Here is a 17,539-nt window from a genome sequence, read left to right on the forward strand (position 1 = left end):
ATCTATTCTTGATGCTGAATAATTGACTATAAAAGGAACTACACAACTTCATTATATAGTATTAAAATACATGTATGTTTTATAGACTGTAAAACTACATTCCTAGAGTTAATTTTATTTACCTGTCAAGTAAGATTGGACATCTGAAAGGAGCGGCCACCTATAATTTGTTCTTCTGCTTGTAAGATAGTCTTGAACAACCAGTGCCATTTCTGACTAAAATAACTAACACATCTTTTGAAGACGGAATCTTACACTTTTTCTTCAGAACATAGAATAGCTCAACCAACACCAAAAATCTTGAAATCTCTACTACATTAAGACACTGAACTATACATGTTGCACCTGTTGCTCCTTCTGAGGAGACGATGATAGAACAAAAGAGAATGACAGCTGTTAGTCACTTTCCGTATTGTACTACCAGATATTATGTAGTATAAGGACATATAAAATAGTGTACAATTACTTTAACCATGTTTTAAATTTTCCTAAAATTGAAGTAAAAATTAAAATCCTGAACTGAAGCTCATTTTGAAACAGACACACATATACATACATACTGCATTATATGTACTTGGCAGCGTACAACATTAAAATAATGTCAGATTTTGGTCCTTTCTAATTCATCAGGATCTCAAGATTTGTCTGGGAAAAGTCACAGGCCAAATTCTGGTGGATACTCCCATGCTCATTCTGCAATCCTAAATGCACTTTTTCAGTAACTTTATCTAGCAAGTCACAAGAAATTTAAATTGCTAGAAAAAAGGTCCTAATGTACACTTACATGTAATAAAAACTAACAAATTTCAATAAATTGTAGGTTTTGTCTAATTAACCCATACACAGCTCTGACCTTTAAAATATATGAAACTTTACCAATAAACATTTTAATATTAAAAGACTTTGTGTGTCACCTTAATACACTTTCTATTATTTGATTTCATCAGTCACACGGGATGCCCATGCCTGCTATGGGACAGGGAAATCTCGGTGAGGGGGATCCCCTACCCTCCATCAATGCTGACCTCGTGAAGGAACACCTTGAGAAGCTGGAGACCTTAAAGTCAGCTGGCCCTGACAATCTGCACCCCAGGGTACTCAAGGAGCTGGCGAGCGTCATAGCCCAGCCCCTGGCACGGATCTTTGAAAACTCCTGGCGCTCTGGTGTAGTGCCCGAACACTGGAAGAAGGCCAATGTGGTGCCGATCTTCAAGAAAGGGAGGAGAGTGGATCCGGCTAACTACAGGCCCATTAGCCTGACTTCTATCCTGGGGAAGATCTTAGAAAAGTTTATTAAGGAGGCCATCCTTGAGGGACTGGCCCAGGCTAACATTCTAAGAGACAGCCAGCACGGGTTTGTTGCAGGTAGGTCTTGTTTGACCAATCTCATTTCCTTCTGTGACCAGGTGACCTATCACCTGGACAAGGGAGAAGAGATTGATGTCATATATCTTGACTTCAAAAAAGCCTTTGATCTGGTATCCCATGATCACCTCTTGGCCAAACTGCCCAGTTGTGGCCTTGGCTCCACCACGATCCGCTGGCTGGGAAACTGGCTTCGTGGTCAGACCCAGAGGGTTGTGATTGATGGCAGTCACTCATCATGGTGCCCTGTGACCAGTGGGGTCCCTCAAGGCTCTGTCCTGGGACCCATACTGTTCAACATCTTCATTAACGATATGGACATTGGAGTCAGGAGTGGACTGGCCAAGTTCGCCAATGACACCAAACTTTGGGGCAAAGCATCCACGCCAGAAGATAGGCGGGTGATCCAGGCTGACCTGGACAAGCTCAGCAAATGGGCAGACGAGAACCTCATGGTGTTTAACACCGAAAAATGCAAGGTTCTCCACCTTGGGAGGAAAAACCTGCAGCATCCTTATAGGCTCGGCAGTGCTACGTTGGTTAGCACTACAGAAGAAAGAGACTTGGGGGTCATCATTGACCACAAGATGAACATGAGCCTCCAATGCGATGCTGTGGCTAGTAAAGTGACCAAAATGCTGGCTTCTCGAGCAAATCCCGGGATGTCATTCTCCCCTTGTACTCGGCCTTGGTGAGGCCGCAGCTGGAGTACTGTGTCCAGTTTTGGGCTCCACAATTCAAAAAGGATGTGGAGAAGCTTGAGAGAGTCCAGAGGAGAGCCACGCGCATGATCAGAGGTCAGGAAAACAGATCTTACGATGACAGGCTGAGAGACACGGGACTCTTTAGCCTGGAAAAGCGCAGGCTCAGGGGTGATTTGATGGCCAACTATAAGTTTATCGGGGTGAACACCAGGATCTGGGGGAACGTCTGTTCACCAGAGCGCCCCAAGGGATGACGAGGTCGAACGGTCACAAACTCCTGCAAGACCTGTTTCAGGCTGGACATAAGGAAGAATTTCTTTACTGTCCGAGCCCCCAAGGTCTGGAACAGTCTGCCAGCGGAGGTGGTTCAAGCACCTACATTGAACACCTTCAAGAGTAAATTGGATGCTTATCTTGCTGGGATCCTATGACCTCAGCTGACTTCCTGCCCTTTGGGCAGGGGGCTGGACTCGATCTCCCGAGGTCCCTTCCAGCCCTAATGTCTATGAAAAAATCTATGATTTATCTTTGTCAATTGTGAACAGTAACCTCCTGGAGGTTTAGTTTACTGTTTAGATAATTGCTTTCACGCATCCTGGACATCCCTACTTAAAAAAAAAAAAGCTTTATGAAAGTCTAAACAAGAGTTGGGACCAAGGTTTCCTTTAAGGTATGCACATCTGAAAGTGTGGCTGCTCACAACCTTTTTAAGGCCATGCATCAGGAGAGGTGTGGGTGGGAGTCTGGTGCGAGCTCCACTGGCTCCGAGGAAGTGCTCTGCTCCCCCGCATCAGGGCCAGGGAGTGGAGCACTTCCCCAGAGCTGGCAGAGCCCACGCCAGCCTCCATCCCTGCTTTGCTTCACCTCAGGGAAGAGCTGCTGCCTGCTCTGAGTGAGGCTCCACCACTCCAGGACACTGCAGGACATGCCCCCCGAGGCCATGCAGGGGAGTGGAGCAGTGTCTCAGAGCTGGTGGAGCCTCATTTGGGGCAGGGAGCAGCTCTTCCCCAAGGTGAGGCAAGGCAGGGATGGAGGCTGGGGCGGGTGGGCGGCTGGCACAGCTCCGCAGGCTCTGGGGAAGTGCTCCATTCCCTGGCCCTGATGCGGGGGAGCGAAGCATTTCCCTGGAGCCGGTAGAGCCCACACCAGCTCCTGGCTCTGGCCCCTGGCCCCCAGCTCCAGCCCCCAGCCTCTGGCCCCCTTTGATAAGTGTCCCACACCGGACCGAGGCAGCAGGTAAACAGACCGCTACTCCTTAGAGGGAACATTGGTTGGGACCCATACAAAAAAAAGAGTAAAACAAACTTACTGTTTCTAGGGCCATTACACGATCCTGCAAATAAAACAGAACATGTAATTAGAAGGTATGGAGAACAAATAAAACATATGTTGAATATGATCAAAAGACTTCATTTTGTTTTTACTGATATAAGAAGTTAGGATCTTCTGTACAAAATGTTATTATGATATAATGTACCAATACTATATAATACTATACAAGCCTATTTAGTTCAGTATCCATCTCAATTCTTACACTTCTTACACTTACTTCAAAGGAAGGTGCTAGAAGACTGGGAAGAATGTATATAGAAGAACAGTTTCTTACTGCCATTAGAAGCCAAATTAGGCCTTAAAACATGACAGTTAGTACTGCTTTGAAAACGTATTTATTGTTATTATTTTGAGTATTTTTTTAAGCACTCCCTTTGTGAACCTGCTAAGTTCATGGTCTCAGCGATGTCTTGCAGCAATGAGCTCTGATATCTAATTGTGTTTTGAAAAGTATTTCATTGCATCAGCTTTGTGAGATAGTGCTTATGCTAAGCAAGGCCTAGCATTACGAACAATGCACTAAAACTCCCAGAATGCTTCAAGGAGGTTGAGGAGTCAGCGATTGACATTCTGGTAATCACTTTCTGACCCTTAGATAAAAATGCTGACCTTCTGACCCTTGAACAATGATAAAAATTGCAGCTTATATTGTCAAAACAGAAAACCGTATAGCTAAACCACAATGACGAAAAACCGCATATTATGTAAGCCTTGACATTTTAACCCTGCTAAAAACATAAGAAACATAAAGGTCATTAAGAATTAGCATAAGAAATATAAAGGTCATTAAGAATTAACATAAGAAGCGTAAAAATTATAATACAAAGCGTATCACCTGATATTATAATATAGATAAGTTAACTAAATAACCAATAGAAGTAAGAATTAGAAATGCATATGTATAAGTGTGATCATATATAACTAATAGTAAAGTTATGTTAGATGCCTCACTTCCACCATGGGGACAGTTTTGTATCTTTTGTCTAAAAAAAGATAAGGGACTCCTTTAAATGAGCTGTTGACCAGTTCTGAGACTACTGAATCAGGCAGCCGCACCTAGCCTCCAGGTTAGAGAGCAAAGGCTTAATTTGGGAACCTCGTGAACCAACAGACCTTCTTTAGTTTATGACTTTGTAAAACAATAAAAGTTTTAAATTGAACATCCAGGTCTAAGCCTGTGCTTAATTCAGTCCTTATATAATTCGGCATTGAACTCACACAAGCTTTAAATTTGTCCACTTCCATTTCTATTAAATTTTCCCTTACCTTTCTTGTATAGGATTATAATCAGATATTTATCAGGTCCTCTCATTTGTCTCCTCTTAATTTAAATGTTCCCAATTTTTTCAAATTATTCATATGAGAATTTCTCCATGTTTCTCCTCATTTTCATTGTTTATAAAGGTTAAGCCAAACCAAATATAATATTACAAAGGAGCATTGATTTTACTAAGGAACTGATTTGGATTGATTTTAATAAAAAACATTATTATATTTTCAGTATTGCTTCTTCTCTCTCATGAATCCTGACATTTTGTTTGTTTTTTGATCAATGCTGAATGCTAAACAGAAGGCTTCATTGCCTGTGATGTGACAGTTTTCTAGAGTTCATCATTTTTGCTTCTACTCAAGATGTGGTTTGCAAAGCTAAAAAAGAAAATTATGTAAAGCTATCCAGAAGAGTAGAATTAAAGAATGACTATCATCATTTTAGTAGGGATAAAAAAAACCCTAACACACACAAAAGGAAGACTCAAAATATTTGTCAAGTATGTCAATAATTAAGTAAAGGCATGCAATTGAAAAGAGAGAAAATAAAATCAGTATGCATTCCCATGTAAACCACCTGTAAACAGTGTCCCATTCTTTCCCCCTCTTTGTGTATGCTGTTCTGATTTACAATGGCACACGGAGGTACAACTAGTCAAAATTATGCCTTCTTTGATGGTTGTGCATGGTGCAGAGGCAGCAGCTGGAGCCTAGCATTTGCGAAAGGATGTCACCTCTCTTTTTGTCACTGGTAAGTGCGTCAACCAGCCAAATAAAACACTGTGGCATAAAAAAGGTGATGTCTCTCCTTTCCCTGAATACTGACAAATCTTCAGCTGTGTGCTGCCACTGCTGCTCCGCCCTTCCAGCTGTCAGAGCTGGAGCCACTGCAAGAAAGGCAGAGAAGACAAGGGGTAATGCACTCCCTTAGCTCCATTCTGGTGACCTCACAACAGCCAGGCAGTGCTTGGGGCTTACATCCTGTTTGCCTTCCCCATCATTACACTACTGATTACATATATATTTTTAATCATCATGCCACCTTTATTTAGAAGGATGTGGAGAGAACACAGGATTTGCTGGTAAAGCTATAATGAGCAATTACCTGAGTTTTCTTTTGTCAGTGTAGTTTATGCAAGTTCCCCAAATGAAACATTATACTGGCAAAAGGGATCTTTTGCCAAGAAGTTACTTCTTTTTTTAGAAGCTATGAGGAGTGAAACATCACCTATAGTTAACCCTTTCCTGCCAGCCCATGCACATGCTTGGTTTTAAAAAAGCATACTGTATCCTCTGGTACCTGTTGATACATGTAGAACATGTGACTCCAGATTTACAGCTGGAAAGATTTTATATGGTACTTACTATCTCAGAAGAGAGTTTGGGGCCTGCCAAAACTGCATGGCAGAAACTGGGTAACATATTGTCATTTCTAGTTACTTGGGGCCTGGTGCTCAGTTTTTCTACAATAGATACAGATTTTTGAAGAGGAAAAGATTGTTTTCAATACACACATATGCACATACACTGTACAAGGCAAAAATAAAACTGTTTAGCTTGCTTGTGATGATGTGGTCTCAGAAGATAGATCATAAAAGGGAGAAAGAGTGGTGTTAGGAATTGCAAAATGTATAATTATTTTATTAGTATGTCACATTTTAGTGCTTTATCTTATTGAAATTGCCTTTTCATAGCTAAGATAGTTATCAGCTGCTATCTAAAGAATCTGGGTCAGCAGATTTGTTCCAGTTGTAGGGCAGTACGGTTAGTCCTGCTAATTTGAATATATCATTTGTCAAAAAAAAATCTTTGGATTCTCCAAGTAAACTCCAGGAACTCTTTGACACCCTGAAAGCAATGCAAGTTCTTGAAAAATAATTGCTCAAACTTTTTTTTATCTCCTTGTGTTATTAGCAATATCATTCCCTAAGACACAAGAGTTGTTGGGAGCACCATATGCAACATTTTAGACTTGGAAACTATGACTTTCCTTACCGGTGAAGACCCATGGTGATGCAGATCTTCACTATATCTGCCCTTTAATTAAAGGTGCCTGCTGGCTATTTGTTATTTTGGTTTGCAAACTAGGAGTCCAGCTATATTAACACACACATAAAACCAGGCGACTGTCACCGTCCCTTTAGATATGGACCTTGCAAACTTCACTCATGTTTTTAGTCACCTGGAGATAATGTTACTGTGATACACTCTACATAAAGCTACACTTCAGAACTATTTGGAACGTGAAACTGTGGCAGCCTGCAGATTAAGTGGAGATCCTACTCTGCATTAGAGAATGGCTGTTTTACATCTTATACAATTTGCTAACTTTCTTTAGCACATCTTACCAGAAGACAAAGTGAGACTGTAACCTTCTTGCACATGCATACAAAGGTAACTGAGCCACCTTAGAGAAGCATATCTTTTCAGGTATGCATAGTATGAGCAATGGTCTCACAAGAGCAATTTTAATCTTCATCAGATTATCTTTCTCCAAAAAATCCTAGTGCTTATTGATGAAAAGCTAAACAATAATATGTCCAATTTTACAATATCTTTAAGATAATAAAGTGGAGATCAGGATTTCTAAACAGCAGGTATCACATCCCCCATTGGCTGCATCAGGGAGGCTGAATACCCCATGGGTTGCAGTAATACAAGCCATGGGCTCCCTGGATCACTCACGGTGTGACCCTCACATTGCACTGTGTATTGAGGTACCTTGTCCCCAACCCTCAGCTCCCCAATTGTACCACGCCATGTAGGCATGCCAGGCAATGGGCCCCACAAGCTGTGCCACACCACACAGGCCCCTAGGGCAAGGGCAGGAGATGGAAGCCAGAGGAAGGAGGAGCCCAGAGACCCTGGCTGCTGCTGCAGCTAGAGCAATGTGAGGAACATGGCATGCAGCCCATAAGCCACCAGTTAGACAGACCTAGTTTAGTCAATGACATTACGATAAAATGTCATTTTTACATTCTACAACAGTCCAAGGGGCAGAGTTAAGTCTGTGGAGCTGTGCTGGAATATTTATTTATTACTAGCTAAAAATAAAATATTGATTATCTAGACAGCCTAATATTTATGATGTCCCTAGCTACTTACCTGGTCAGGTTTTGTAAATGATAGAATAGTATGACAAAATGTCATCATGAGCTTTGAAACAGGTTTGGGATATTTTGGGAATTTTAAATGTACGTGGTATCTGAAGAGTTCTTTTGTTGGTATTATTGGGTGTTTCATGCCCTCTTTATCCAGAAAAAAAACAATCAGTACTTTATGACTTTTTACAGATCAAACCAGAACTCTACAAAACAAGGCACCCTAACAGAAAGCCCCATTAGATGACCATGAACATCTATTTGAGATGATCTTCTTGGAAAAGAAAAATATTTGTAACCTGAAAATGACCCCTAGCTTTCAAAATGTGTTGTGGGATTTTCCCTTGATATTACCCACTACTAATACACTGATAACATATGCAATGGAATATTTGTTTCCAGATTATTTCTCTTCTGGGATTGCCCTTTCATCAAGTGTACGATAAATGAGCTGCAACTATCTTCCAACAAGTCCTGAAGGCAGATGAAACTCATCCATTGGGGCTCTAGTGCTTGGCTAGTTCCCCTTACACCTGTGACATACAGAAATATTTAACTCTTAAAGTGGGTTTAGAATAACTTCCAAACATCACCACATTATTTAACTGCATTATCTATATACAGAAAGCCTAACACGGGGGATCAGCAGGTATTGGGGGAGTCCCTGTTCTCCCGTGCGCTGCCAGGAGTGACCAGGAATAACGGTCACAAGCTGGCGGAGGGTAAGTTTAGATTAGATATTAGGAGGCGCTACTTCACAGTCAGGGCGGCTAGGGCCTGGAACCAGCTTCCAGGGGAAGTGGTGCAGGCTCCTAGCCTGGGGATTTTTAAAAGAAAGTTAGATGAGCACCTTGCCGGGGTCATCTGACCGCGGTGCTCTTTCCTGCCAAGGCAGGGGGTCGGACTAGATGATCTATCTCGGTCCCTTCCAACTCTAGCTACTATGAAACTATGAAACAAGGCTATTTGTATACACATGCATGCATGAGTTTCAGAGAATTCAATGAGGTGGAGGAGACATGAGAAGAGAGGAAGTCCTCAATCCCAGAAAGGAAATTTTTAAGTAGCAAATATAGTTCTGTTTATGATTGGTCTGTCAATCTCAGGAAGTAGAGAACAGCAAAGAATGCTTAACACACACAGACAAAAAATGTTTCTCTTGGAGAGAAATTCAAACATAGGGTTGTGGGGTACCCTTGAGAATAGGATAGATCATCTTTACCTAGGTCCTAAGTGCTGAAAGGTTCTAACCCTGCCCCCGTGACATATACAGCCATTTAGAGGGCTTCTGGGTCCTTTTTATTCCTTCAGTGAAGAAGATATACATGCTGACCCAATCTGTTTCCATGACAAAATAACACATAAGATATACACAGAAGGGGCTTAGCTGGGTAGTCCCATCAGCTAAAAGAGTCCCTGATATTTTGGCCCCCAATGGGGCAATGTTGTATTAGCTTATTATAATCTCTAATAAAGCTTAAGCAGCTGGGATAATAATACACAAAGGAAGCACACTAAACAGCTACTTTGCTTATGCTTCTAAAGTCAAAGAACCTACTACAAAGGCAGAAAAGCCATGGTCAAATCCTAAATACAGCTAGAAACTTCTTCGCTGTCTTTAGTGTTTGTAGGACACTGGGGGTTTTTTTGTATGTATTGATAAAAAAGTGGCATCTTTTAGGTGAGAATGCTAAGTGATCTCTGACTGTAATCGTCATATCCTATCTTTCCAAGCTTTAAACCACCCCATGAATTTCACCATGCCACTCCCACAATATGTTGTATTTGGTTGCATGCTCTACTATGTATAGTTTGTCATATAGTTAGAGGAAGCTGTATACAACTTTTACTATGCTGTCTTCTGTATGTATCCATTACAGTTTTAGAATGCTAGAATGGGGGCCCATAAAGTCTGTTTCCTAGCACTTTTAATGAGAAATAATACACAAGTTATTGACTCTCATCAATCTAAAAATAATCCCTACCATTTTATGAATCAGGGAAGATGCTCAGTGCTCTGCCCTTTGTTCCAGTTGTACCTAGCCATGTATATGTGTACTGAAAGCAAGGTACAAAAAGCTTTCTTCCATCTTGTGTCCACAAGCCATGTAATGAAGCAATACTTTTACTTTCCTGAGAGACAGGGTGCTTCAGCTCATGTTGTTTTTGCCACAAGTCAATCCAAAGCAGGTGGCAAGGGCTTGGGATCATATTTGCTAAGACCAGAGGTGGTCCTGGCTGTTATGTGCTAACCTTGGTGAGATGCAGTGGGGTTGGAGTGGTGTTGTAGCTGTGATAATCCAGGAAGTGTCTCAGAGGCGAGAGTTTTTTGTGATATTTATTGGACCAACCATATAGTTGGAAAAGATGGTAGGCAAGTTTCTGGGCACAAAGCACCCTTCTTCAGATCTGGAAAAGTAGCAGGCAGGCTAAGATAAATAGCAGGGGAAAAAAACAATGTTCAACTGTGTATAAATGAGAGCAATCACTTGAAGAATGAAGGTTGGCCATGAAGTAGAAGCGGAGTGAGGCAAATCAGAAGCAGCATAAAAAACAAGGGAAATGCAGTTGAATAGAACACAGTTGAACCTAATTACGTAGAAGAACAAAAGCATTCAAAAGGGAAGAGTCATTTTTACCTGTAAAATACTGAGAGGTTAGTAGAGATAGCAGGGCCAGTCCAACAGTTAGGCAAACTAGACGGTCACCTAGGGCACCAAAATTATATGCAGAACAAAAATAGCAGGAACATCATTCTAGATAATAGCCCTGGTCAGCTACAGCTCCACCTTGGTCTAAGACCTTTGGTTTGGTAAAGGGAGAAAGAGCTCTGAAGAGATCTCAGAGAAAACATCACTAGAATCGCGACTGCTACCTTTTCAACTCTCAAGCGGACTTATAACAAGAGCATACCGCTGGCAACATCATCCTAAAAGATGAACCCCTACTCCTATGTCATCTTGCACCTTATGACACTGATTTCTTACACCTTCCTTCTCCCTTCCAACCACCCTTTTTGAAATCTAAAGTACCCTATATTTCATCAGCTGCCTTTAAGATTTTGTCAAGAGTAAGATGACCGAAATAGGTTAGGGTTAATGAAAAGTGTGAAACGATCAAAATTTTTTTTGTTTTTATTGTTTTATTGTTTATTTTGAATATCAAATAAATACATGTAAAAGTTCATTCTAGACTTCTTATTTTCCTCTATATTGGAAGTGATGGGGGCCCAAGGTACACAGTTTGCCTATCAACAATTATCGTTGGATCGGCCCTGAGAGAAAGCAGTTAGATTGTAATGAGTCATAAAGCCATTATCTGGATTTAGCCCATTGTTTTTAATGTCCAGCAAGGTTATGAATTGTTGTGTCTATGCCAGTCTTTTGAAGGTGTTTTTCAGATTTCCCTGGAGTAAGGATCTCCTGTTGAGGATTCCATCTCCTGTTGTTGTCATGCAGTTTCAAACTACTGAGATCTCTAAAGAAGACTCGTCCTCCATTTGGGGCAGTCCTAGGTGATAATGTCTCACAATTTGATACTGATATTGCATTTTTTAAGTTGGTCTTGAGGATGTCTCTGAAGCATCTCTGTCCTCCTCTTGAGTGTATGCTCTTGGCCAAGCTGGGGGAATAAACATTTCATTGGGAGCCTGGAACTGGACATCCAGATAACATGGCTAGCCCAACAGAACTGATGTCAGATAATTATTGCCTCAATACTCATGGTGTTTGCTTATTTAACATCGGGGCATATGTCTTCTCACTAGATTCGGACAATCTTCCGCAGGCAGTGCTGATGGTACTTCTCTAACAACCTTAGATGTCTCCTATATGCTGTTCACATCTCAGCTCTATACAGAAAGGTGGGGATCATGACTGCTTGAGAAACCATGAGCTTGGTTTCAGATCTGATGTCGTGATCTTTGAACACCCATTTCTTCAGGCATCCGAAGGCTGAAGTTACACATCTGAGGCTATGTTGGATTTCTTTGTTGATGTCAGCCTTCTGTGAGAGATGGCTTCCAAGGTATGGGAAATACTTAACATTCTCCAGTGTCTCACCATGGATCTGCATTATTAGAGCTGGGGACTATTCATTATGAGTTTGTTGGTGGAGGACCTTAGTCTTCTGAATGTTAAGCATCAATTCCATTTTCTTGTATGCCTCGGTAAAGACACTGCCAATTGCCTGAAGGTTTGCTTCTGAGTGAGCACATGCTACGGCATCATCAGTGTACTGAAGCTCAATGATTGAGGTTGGGGTGGTCTTGGTTGTGGCTTGGGGTTGGCTGAGGTTAAACAGCTTACCATCCATTTGGTAGCTTAGCTTTACTCTGCTGGAAGCTTGTTGGTGGTCAGATGTAGCATCACATCAATGAATATTGAGAAGAGTGTTGGAGCAATGATGCAGTCTTACTTAACTCCTATTTTAACTTCAAAGGGATCTGTGATAGATCCATTACTGAGAACCACTGCTCATATACCATCATGGAGCAAGCAGAGAATGGTGACAAATTTCGGTGGGCATCCATACTTCAGAAGGATCCTCTACTCTTCTCAGCTGGTAGAGTCAAAAGCTTTCATGAGGTCAAAAAAAGGCTCATATAGTCACAAAGTCTGTGCTGTATCACTGAACAGGTATACAATATACCAGATTCAGTGATAGACCTGTATAGGATCCATGAGTCTGATGGTTTTGTTGTGGTCACAGTGGAGATATGACAACAGGTTTTTTGCATGTATTGTTGAGGCAGGATAGTGACCTACTTGGTGGCTCTTGGTAAGTAGAGAGTTTGTTTCTGATGATGAGTTGAGTGAGTTTAGAGGTTGTTTAAAAGCCAAAAGTGGGACTATTATTTTGAAGGTCTGATCCACTTTGAGTCCAGCCTGTAAATGTTTGATGGATGTCCACCAACAAACGCATAATGAATATTCCACAGCTCTAGTAATCCAACATTCTTCTTATATATCCCAGTCTGTGATGGCATGTGACAACCAGGAATGCATGGTCTGGGGGGTTTTCTTTTTATATTATTGTAGGTTACTGTAGGGTATTTGGGTGCCTTATTCAAAGATATGGTCTATTTCTCTGCTAGGAGTGTTCTTGCTGGGTTCTTGCAGTTTGCAAGTTGGTAATGCGAGTCTCACAAGTATTCTTGTCAGAACAAATGTAGTGCCTTGGCAAGCTGAGTTGTTCTAGCTTGGGAAAGAACAAGTCCTTACATGTAACACATCTTCTACTGCCAGGTACATGTGGTTCGGTTTGATCAATATCTTTAGAAAGACCTACTCACAAATCTGTAGGTGAAAGTCTTAGAAACAGACAGACTTTGCACTGTCCTCCAAAGTCTAAAGACACAATGTTATCAGGTTAACCATGAAGGAAGTGAATTCTAGAATGAAGGAGCCAACACACGGGCATCTAACTAGGATGGGAAGACCAACTTAAAAAACATCTAGAATGTCCAAAGTAATGAGAGTTATCAGTGTGTGGAATTGTCTCCACAACGGGGACAATGAAAGCCCCATCACTCAAATTATTTCAAACTAGATCAAAAAAGCAGTAGGAATTATAAAAGAAACTCCTCACTGACAGAAGAGATGACCTAATAAATCTTCTCTGTTGCTAAATTCTATTATAATAAATAGACATTGAAAAGCTAACATATCTCTGAGTGATTTTTAATGGAATTGCTTTAAAAAACCTTGATATTTTGACATTTTACTTTTGATTCTGTTCAGCATGTTACATATAATTTTAGTAAATAACAATAAGAAAGTTCAAGGTGTGGAATGGAAATTAAAATTGACTGCAGAGCTGTCATTCAAAGCATTGCAGCCTATAATGTTTTGCACATATGGCACACCACTATCATCCTGAATCTAGCAATTCTTTGATAAGGTACTTGGGTTGAAATATTGAGTTGTTGCAAAAATTGATTCCATTGGCTAAGCAACTTATTATCTTATACTCTTATTTGGGTCCTGTCATTCTAGCTGCAGGCCAAACATAGGAAGACTTTTTCCCTTGTGATGGGAAGCAAACCAAGAGAACAGCCCCAGATTCCCTGGAATAAACTCAACAAAACTTTATGGGGTCCCTCAGGCCCCAGTCCTTGGACCTATACTATTCAATGTCTTCATCAGTGACTTGGATGAGGGCGTGAAGTGTACTCTGTCTAAGTTTGTGGTTGATACTAAATTGTGGGGTGAAGTTAACACACAGGAGAGTATGGAATGATTGCAGGTGGACCTGGACAGGTTGCAAAAGTGGGCAGAACACAATAGGATGCAGTACAACAAGGACAAGTGCAGAGTGCTACACATAGGATGTAAAAATATCCAGCACACTTACTGGCTGGGGAATGACTGTCTCAGCATCACAGAAGTAGAAAGGAATCTTGGAGTCATAGTGGACTCCAAGATGAACGGGAGTCATCAGTGTGACAAAATCATCAGCAAAGCTAACTGCACTTTATCATGCATTGGCAGATGGCATGACAAATAGATCTAAGAAGGTGATACTTCCCCTCTATGCGGCATTGGTCAGACCACAGTTGGAGTACTGCGTCCAATTTTGGGCGCCGTACTTTAAGTGGATAACTTAAAGCAGATGTGGATAACCTCAAGAGAGTCCAGAGGAGGGCCACTTGTATGGTTAAGGGTTCGCAGGCCAAGCCCTATGAGGAGATACTGCTGGCCCTGACAGAGAGCAGATTTAGGCTGGACATCAGATAGAGCTTCTTCACTGTGGGGGTGGCCAGAATTTGGAATGGACTTCCAAGGGAGGTGGTGCTCTCCCCTACCTTGGGGGTCTTTAAGAGAAGGCTGGATAGGCATCTGGCTGGGGTCATCTGACCCCAGCACTCTTTCCTGCCCAGGGCAGGGGTTCCAACTTGATCTTTTAAGGTCCCTTCTGACCCTAGCATCAATGAATCCATAATTTTTTCCCTCTGCCCCTCATCCTTTTAAGCTGATGGCCCTATAAATTAGTAAATGTAAAGAACACTAGTGAAATTATTTGTATTTAAAGTATGAATATGGGTTACTTTCCAATTCTCTCAGCTAAATATTTACACACTAATTATTTCCTAAATAGGAAATACTTTATAGAGGGCAGGTGAGGGGCAACACACCCTCTATTCTGTTGGACTGACTAAATTTCCTGCAGAAGGTAACAACGGGGTTTTGCTTGCTGCCTCTTACCCATTTCTTTGACCTAGAACAAGCAGAAGTCAAGAGCTGCTAAATCTCACTTCTGTCCTGAAATCTCCAAACAATGCTCTTCATCACTAAATTCACATCTGAGGCAGAGATACTTGCACAGAATCTCAGGCTCTTCCTGGCCTTTTCCTCTTCACATCATTTGTGTTGTAAGATTCTCCAATGCAATTAGCAATTTTAAGAACATGTGATTTTAAGGCCTCTGGCACATATCACACTTAAGACGTGATTAACCAGTTAATCATGACTTTAGTAGTTACCTGGCCACATGTTAATGCAATTAATAGCATGATAAAACAAGGAATAAGCCATAAAGTTATTACACAAGGAAGTTATTACACTTTTTCATACAATAACTTTATGGCCATCCCCTATCATGCCATTAATTGAATGTGCGGCCAAGCTGGCGTTCTCAGGGCATTTATACACATGCATTTGTCTGCTCTAACATGCTGAAAATCCGGTGCCGCATTACATGTATTTGTATAAGCAGCGAGATGTGCATCAGCACTGAAAAAATGATGGTGGTGCACTTTTGAACTAAAACACCTTTGATCTGGTTTAGTTCAAAAGCATACTGTTGGCATTTTCTCAGCACTGCACACATTTCACCATTTATAGAGATGCATGCACCGCAGTGCCGGATACCCAGAGCTGTGGTGCAAGCATGTGTGCAAATGCCCCCAGTCTCCAGAGCACATGGGAGTCCTTGATCAATCCCACAACCACCGCTCCCAGCATGCAAAGACGGTATGGCAGGAAGCATGATTCTGAGGATTATACATCAGATCCCACCACGCTCATCTGCTAGGCGCCTAAGGGGCACATCTCCTTCATATTTGTCCATTAACTCTATAATGGGCAAATATGAGGGAGACCATGCTGACTGGACAGGATTATGCTCTGTAAGGAAATCCTCAGTGCTTTTGTGGAGGGGAAGGATAAAGAGAAACAGTTTTGCTCTATGAGGGCCCAATGAATCATGCTCACTTCACAACAGGTGATTTGTCCCACAAAAATAAGATGAAGGGCTTCTGCAGGTTGAAGAAGAGAAAAACAGTTCATCTCCTCTCCCTCTTCTGCCTGTATTTAAAGTGTTTCCACATAATTAATTTCTTCCCACTTTGTGCAGTAGAGAGACACAAAGTCTTTCAAGAATAGTAGGATGGATTTGTGCTGGGATTTTTCTTGGCTAGACACCTAAAATTTAGTGTTAAATTTTGATACCTGCCAAGTAAATAACATTTTTTAACAAAAAGAACACGCTCTAGACGAGAGGTCTTTTGAAAATGTGGCTTAAATGACTAGCTATTATCAAGTGGGACTTTCTAAAACAGTTTAGAAAGCATACATCTGTATGATGTACTTTTTGTGTTCTGTGAACCAGCATAATTTATGTCTAAATTTTCATATTGCACATCTCAATATTCATTTCTTCATTCTCTGTCTATGACTGATTTAAACTCCCATTAAAACTAATAGAAAGAACATTTAATTTTATAATGAAAACATTTAAAAATATTAAAGCACTTCCAGGATAGGGTGCTTGCTCTAAAAACAAATATCTCAATCTTATTTTGCATACACCTTTTCCCTCCCTTGCCTTTCACCTGTATCTACTTTTCATCTGGTCTATAACACAGCACATTAAGGGTGAATCAGAAGACTTGTTGGATTCTATTCCCAGCCCTGACACTGAGCTGCTGCGTAACCTCAAACAAGCTACATCACTTCTCTGTGCTGCTACTGCTTCGCCTCGTCTATTTAGATTCCAGAATTTGTAGGGCAGGGATTTAGTAATTATGTAAAAAACACCTAGCACAATAGTCATAATCTCAGTTGGAAACTCTAAACATTACTATAATATAAATAGCTATCAAAATCTATCAAAGTTAATTTCCTTGACTTAAATAGAATAATATCAGGTCTCAAATGCATAGTCAAACTTTCTGCAGGATCTTGTTGCAGAGCTATAAGTTCCTTGGGTAGGGTCTATATAATCTGCAAATGATCACAAAGAGCTCTAACACAAGCTTTTATCATTTTCTTTCAACAGAACTATACACATATTAAGAACATGAATACGTGTTTTGCAGAGCTGGTTTGTAAAATGATAAGATTCTAAACTGTCATATAAAACAAGGAGTGTGTGCCAATTTCAACAGCAAAGCTTAACAAGCACACATCTTCCAAATGCACATATACTTTATATAAAACTGACTACCCAGATATGACAAGCTATGTAGATTCAGGTGTGCATTAGTTTCTCAACCCTCTATTCTATGGAAGTCTTAAAAAGCAGTATATTTAGACTTTGTTCCTGAAATGTTCAAACCTACCTTTGCTTAATAACATTTCAGTATCTTTAATTCTGTCCCTTGGACTAACTTAAATAATATTATTCCCCTTTTTCTGCCTACACTTATAACTTATTACATTTATCATTATTACAACACATTCCCACCTACTGATAATAGAACATCATCATTACATATGATCCTTTAGCAGCTTATAAACTTTGTACCAGATGGGACTCGCGCTCCAG

The 17,539-nt window shown here is 40.9% G+C and overlaps 1 protein-coding gene across 2 annotated transcripts in view; it reads right to left on the bottom strand.

Moving 5' to 3' along the window:
• The window catches only part of CEP128 (centrosomal protein 128), a 382,053-nt gene that overhangs the window by 47,027 nt on the left and 317,487 nt on the right, over nucleotides 1–17,539 (bottom strand). For both annotated transcript variants that reach the window (XM_090033819.1, XM_090033818.1), the window contains one exon: nucleotides 3,379–3,402. In XM_090033819.1, the coding sequence (XP_089889945.1) occupies nucleotides 3,379–3,402 (24 nt within the window). The remainder of the gene's footprint in view (nucleotides 1–3,378; nucleotides 3,403–17,539) is intronic.

The sequence above is a fragment of the Crocodylus siamensis genome, chromosome 2 (assembly GCF_052110815.1).
Source record: "Crocodylus siamensis isolate JL-2025a chromosome 2, ASM5211081v1, whole genome shotgun sequence".
Classification (NCBI taxonomy): Eukaryota; Metazoa; Chordata; order Crocodylia; family Crocodylidae; genus Crocodylus; species Crocodylus siamensis.